Raw genomic sequence first — 6494 nt, forward strand, 5'->3', positions numbered from 1 at the left:
TTATAAAGATGCCTAATAGTTTCACGCTCGACTGCAGCCCATACCTAGTAATCCAGGAGATTACGTTTTGAGCAGTTAGATGGCCATAAGTTCAGAGTTATGTAGACATGGAAGTTTTAAGCCTCAAATCTTGTGCCGCTATAGCTTTGCATGAAGGAGCAGAGTCTCGCTGAAAAATGTATGGACTGCCACTACGCACAAAATCAATCCAGGCTTTCTCTTTCTAGAACCTCGATATATGCAGCAGAATTCACCCGAAATCCTTGAGTAATGAAGTGTGGTGGCATGGTAACAGGAACCTCTGCAGGATTGGAACATAGCCATTTGTCATTTCTGTGGTTGGTCTTTTGGTCTTTTTTCATCCGAAAGAGAAAAACAAAACATCTCAGGCGCCTTAATTTTCTTTACAAGGCGTTTTGATCGCTGGCCTCGTGTTTGCTCTGACATAAACCGTCTTCTGCGCATAACGTAGTTCTCATTAATTCAAGGTCTCTGAATTTGGATACTCTTTCTATAGGTTCACCTTGCATCGATAAAGTTAAATTATTGTAAATATTTTTCTACACTCAGCCATGCTTTTAGTGTTTGTGGCGTTGATTTTGAGGCCGTATTTATTGCTGTCTGTTTTCACCAACCTTGTCTAAAAGGCTAGTGTCGTGGCATCAGCATAGATGATGTTGTTGATAATCACAGCATTTGAAGTGCTTCCTGAAAAATTGCTTCAGAGTAAATATTGAATAAAAGGTGTGACAATACGGCGCGGATTTACGCCTGTCTAACGCCTATCAATATTTCAAATTCGTTTGCATCTCATCTCTTCTAACCTCTGCGGTTTGGATCGCAACTCCTTTTCCTCGATGTCAAGTGATTGTAACTACTAAAGCCAAATCGTATAGAGCGGTAGTTCGGTATTGCTGGATATCTCAGGTTTGTAGTTAGATTCATAAAATAAAACAGTTCCTCTAAACAACTAGTTGCCGCAGAATGTCCAAAGTTATCAAATGGTATTAAATCTTCACTTAAATTGAAAAAAAGTTATAACTACAAACACAGTAAGTCCAAGACCTTCCGCGGCATCATTTTCCGATCCTTTTTCGTAGTTTACTTATTTACACTCTGCACTCAAAAGTAACAGATTTAATAAACCTTTGTTAGATGTGACGCACTACATTTTCCTGGTACGATTGAGTTTGGAAATCTTTATGTCAGTAGGCAAAGCGCTTAGTCAATATAAGTTGAACATTTTCTCATTTTTAAAATCAAATCATTTCTAAATTCAAAATATTTGTAAACGTGGTTACCAAGGTTTTTTTTATATGGAACGAATAAAAAAACACAGTAATAACTTTTCTAAACTGCCGGTGGGCTGGGCAATGCGTACGCTTTTCAGAAAATCGCTTTAAAGACGAGCAGGTAAAGTTGCCCGGTTGCTGTGCCCATACACTCAAATTCTCATAATTTAGTTCCGGTCGAAATTCTGCCGTTAAGCGAGCAGTTGAGCGTCGTAGTCAGTGTGCACACTTCAACCCCTTATTTTTGAAATTTGTTGGGCTACCACTTCTACCGCACAAGGTTTAAAATCTATAACATTTAAGGATGCACACCTGTCTCTTTTTGGCTTGCAACTTTTGTTCAAAGTACCGAACTTTGTGACAAAATTTGAATATAAGGTGCTACAAAACCATGTCTAGCAAAAAGGGGAATACTTTTAATGAATTGTTATTTAGTAACTTAGGCCGGTGTAGGTGTAATCTGACTACTTTGCCTCATAGCAGTGCGGCCGCGGAGCAGTCCTTTCCTTTTATGAAAATCATGAGAACCGGAAAAAGGAAAGAGTTAAAAATTGAATAGGATTGACATTTCGTAAAAAATGCGGAAGAATGCCCCAACGGCACTTAATTTTTTCTGCTTTGACGTGGCATTATGCCTCTTCTATTCACCCTTCTCGGCTCGCTGTCTCTCTGTTCGATTAACTTGACGAAAAATTTGCATGTGAAAGCAACAACTAAATTATCGAGCAAGATTCATCATTATCGAGTATGGTTATACTTCATCTATTCGTTAGGCCAAAATAAGAGGCATATTCTAATGTGCAAAATGTTGTTGTTGTCCTAGAGCCACCACCTTTAATGAATTCGCCTTGGCTGGTAGTGTTGCCGTCTTGATTCGCATACTTCAAAAGTGACAATTTTTTGCCAGTTTGTAAAATATACTAATTTTCGTTCACATTGCGAGACACTTAAATTCTCCGCGTGACATAAATTATAATGCATTATAATGCAAGGCACTCCGTTTTAAATTTTAAATTTGATGCAAATTAAAGGGTTATAAAGGAAAATGCATTTAACGAACAGCTGCATAAATTTTTAATTTACTGTACTTACCCCACAGCTCTGCGGCTACAGAATGCATGCTTTGGAACATGAAATTAATTAAAAATTAAAGGACGATTACATAGAATTTGGTTAAAAACGGTTAAAAATGTATGTACAACAAATAAGTTTAACGTGCTATGTATTGCATTATTTGATAATTAACGCGAGCGTTCGACTGTGAATACTTTTATGTGCATACAGTCGTGGTCACAAATTTAGCACTCTACGCCAAGGCAACATCTCTCAATAGCCTTTCTTCTTAGCAGACTTAATGATTACTAAAATTTATTCTTGGAAAATAGGGACTATGTACCGCTATAATCGGTGTCTTGTGCATTCCTACTTTCCCCATAAAAATAATTTTTGTGCAAGTAGTCGTTAGTGCTCACAGAGGTATTTTGCTTCTTATTTTAAATTCGTTATTCCAACAAGTTCCGTTTGTTCACTTTTGTAACTGAACTGGCGCATATGAATTCATTTTGTTCGTAATTATGGTACTGTGCATATCGAAAATCTCAAGGGGTAAAAGTTTGATTAGAGCTGGGAAGAAACTCTTGCTGAGAATCAGAGAAGAACGCCAAATATTGATATAAAAACGCGAAAGCCCTCATACATACTATATATTAGCAACTCAATTATACGACGATGCAGTACGCAGAAGTCAAATGAAGACTGGGTGTCAAAAACCTTAAGTCAACCGTTGAGAACGGTGGGGGTTCTGTCATTGTTTGGGGTTTATTGCGACTCAGGGAGTCGGAAAACTAGTTTTTTTATTTGTCTATTATCAAGGAAAATTAACACTCTAGTGCAAGTAAAATAGGCATGTCAAGGGGCGGGATTATTATTTCAACATGATAACGATCCCAAGAATATGACTTATGTGTTAGATTGGGAGATAAACCCTATTGAAAATCTTAGGTCCTATATCGAGGATGAAGCTCGGTAATACAAAAATACAAAATGAAAATATGGAAATGGAAAAAAATGCCTCCCGAATTTCAGCGCAAGTTGGTATAATCTATGCCAAGACACTTAAACCCTGTTTCCAAAAATAATGGTTGTCATACGAAATATTAAATGAACATATTATATGTACGTACATACATACATATATAACCCATGCAGGACACCTTTGGGAGCAATAATTCCTAATTTTTTATGCATTGTTAAGTTTATATAATAAATAAAACAAATAAAAATAATTTTTAAGTTTTGCTGATTTATTTATGCAGTATTGATCTTTGAGTTTAATTGTGAAATATCTTACAAATAAATTTAAAACAAAAAATCAAAAAAATGTAAAGGTTCGTCTTCGCGTAAGAAATACTTATGTGTGCCACTGTATGTTCAAAGATACAGAAATGATAAGGTTTAGATAATTTTCATACCGGCCTGTTATTACAATTTTGTTCAAATAACGGTACTGAGAGTATTAAACAAGATTCTGCGCACTAGAATACAGTTAAAGTTGTTCTAACAAGTGCTGGTTGCAAGATGCGAAAAAGAATTCGGAAAATATATAAGAACAGTAGCTCGAACTGCCTATACACATACATACAAATGTACTTTACGCAATCCATCGCAGAATAACCGCTTCATAAGGCATCAAATAAATTCGTTTGCTTAAATCGACCTTATCGCTGAAATGTAAAAACAAAACAAAATTTTAAAACTTTTCAAAAATGCCACCACTCACGGCACTTACCCATAATTGTGAGGTGAATAGGAAGTAAGTAGCACGTACTCCATAGTCTTATTCGTCAAACCATCTAAATATTCTATTTGGCTACCGAAGTTAGCTAGTAAACGGTACTCTTCACGACCAACAGCAGTTCTGAAAACGTTATTTCAATCAGTTGTGAAATTTAAACATCTCCACTTCAACTAACCTCACAACTTGAAAGACCTGCTCCTTCAAAGCTCCATACGAAAATCCACCTTCTTCTTTGAACGCCTTGAATGCTTCCGTTTGTTTCAAACTGGTCATTCCCTTGTATATGTTCAAGGTGCTACGTGCCACGCCTCTCTGAGTCTGTACATTGAGATATGAGTAGTTAGGATTGACGGGTAGCCAAGTGTAGTTTCCTGTGCTGAATCCGGCATTCTTCGAAGTGTCCCACTGCATGGGCGTACGCTCTGGATCTCGGCCGTCAGGATCACAAGATATAATTGTGCAATCAATGTCTGCGTCAGTCATGCCGATCTCATCGCCCTAAATTATTGAATGCTGCTAATGACAGTGTTCCTAAGTATAAATTAGCACTTACGTTGTAAGTAACAGATGTACCGGGCAATGTATGCACTATCATCGTCATCATATCTTTTCTGGTTTCCTCTAAGCGTGTTGCTGGACGACTGTTGTCATGATTTCCTACTACCCAATTGGACGACTTGTGCTTCTCCCATATAGCATCCATCCAGTTCTTGGCGGTCCTTTCAATATCCTGTGCACTGATAGAGCCTTCCAAATTGATAAAGTTAAAATTCATTGGCATTTGGCTACCAACGTGAGTGCCATTGCTGATATAATCGCTCAATGTCGTAGCAGGGGCATACGCTTCGACAACTTGTATCCTAAAAAGAGATATATTTAATTAATTCACACTCAATTAATATTCTGTTGGTTATCGTCCGAATAGATGTGTCGCACCTTGTATCACCGCCATGTTTTTGTTGGTATTCATCTAAAAACTCGCGCCATTCATATATTAAAAGCACATTTTCTGGTTGATTAAGTGTATATTCTCCAAACATCCTCTGATCTGGATATGTGCCATTTTCATAACGCTTCTCTATGAAAAATGGCACAGCGTCAATGCGAAAAGAATCCACCCCACGATCAAGCCAAAATTCCAAAACCTCGATCAAATGTTTTCGTACCATAGGATTCGTGAGGTTAAAGTCAGGTTGCTCAGGTAAAAACTGGTGTAAATAGTACTGTTGGCGTTCATCATTCCAAGTCCACATAGAACCACCAAAAATAGATATCTGTGCGAAGAAATGAAGAATAGACGTTGATAAAAGGAAAAATAGGAAACAACAGCTAATCCGGTTACGCACCCAATTACTTGGCTCACTACGCTCGCCTGTTTCCGGATCGATTTTACCGTCTTCCCATATATAAAAATCATCATAACCATCTTCACGACGAATCGACTTTTGAAACCACTCGCACTCATAACTCGAGTGATTTGGTACAAAATCCAATATCATCTTTAGACCCAATTTATGCGCCTTTGCAAGAAATTCATCAAAATCATCCATTGTACCAAAGAGCGGATCAATGCTGGTGAAATTAGTTATATCATAACCCATATCTCTCATCGGCGATTCAAAAACAGGCCCAAGCCATGCAGCCGTCACACCTATTTCCTTGAGAAATTCTAAACGAGATATAATTCCTTTAATGTCACCTATACCATCACCGTCACTGTCCATAAACGATCGAGGATAGATCTGATAGAGTGTGGCTGACTCCCACCAGTCAACTGTGGTGTTCGCAGAAGCGCTAAGAGCACAGAAAACCACAAATGTAAACAATCGTAACGTATCGGAAGCCATGACGGTAAGTACTAACGGGCTACTGTTGGCCAAACTTATATTTATACCTCCAGATATATCAAGATTAGAACATTTATTGCCCGATTAGGGAAATTAAATATTATATGAATGCATAACGGAAATCCCAAAGCACTTCACATCAATTCTGTACAATATTCGTCAATTGAAGTATAAGTGTGTGGAGCGATTTTTATCACTAGTGAGCAAATATGTTTACCAATTTTGTAGGTAAGCATACCGAGATATTTTATCCCAACGTAGCACTTCGATAAAAATATGTATATGCAAATGTTCATTAGCCTGAGAAAAAGAAGTCTCTCGGTTTCTAGGTAGATGGTTAAAATGTTCGATATCTCGTAAAGTATCGATCAAACAAGTTAAAGTTTATGCTCGTTGTCAAGGTAACATTCCACACAAAAAAAAATTATCTTGGTATATTTTGTGTTTTCCATTGAGTTGAGAGTTACAGGGTGTTAACCATAGAAGTAAACAAAATAGAAAATTCGGTACATTATAGAGTTGTTTATAAAGGCGAAAATGCAAGACAGGCCGTTGAAA

General features: G+C 37.3%; 1 protein-coding gene across 1 annotated transcript; it reads right to left on the reverse strand.

The window, feature by feature from the left end:
• Window positions 1-3651: 3651 nt before the first annotated feature.
• LOC128867613 (maltase A2-like) lies at window positions 3652-5936 on the reverse strand. The gene is made up of 6 exons (XM_054109020.1): window positions 5436-5936; window positions 5026-5363; window positions 4643-4949; window positions 4265-4587; window positions 4081-4209; window positions 3652-4015 (listed from the first exon to the last, which is right to left on the reverse strand). The coding sequence occupies exons 1-6, from the start codon at window positions 5934-5936 to the stop codon at window positions 3943-3945; spliced, it is 1671 nt and encodes a 556-aa protein (XP_053964995.1). The 3' UTR covers window positions 3652-3942.
• Between the last annotated feature and the right edge of the window lie 558 nt (window positions 5937-6494).

Source organism: Anastrepha ludens, chromosome 6 (assembly GCF_028408465.1).
Source record: "Anastrepha ludens isolate Willacy chromosome 6, idAnaLude1.1, whole genome shotgun sequence".
Taxonomy (NCBI): domain Eukaryota; kingdom Metazoa; phylum Arthropoda; class Insecta; order Diptera; family Tephritidae; genus Anastrepha; species Anastrepha ludens.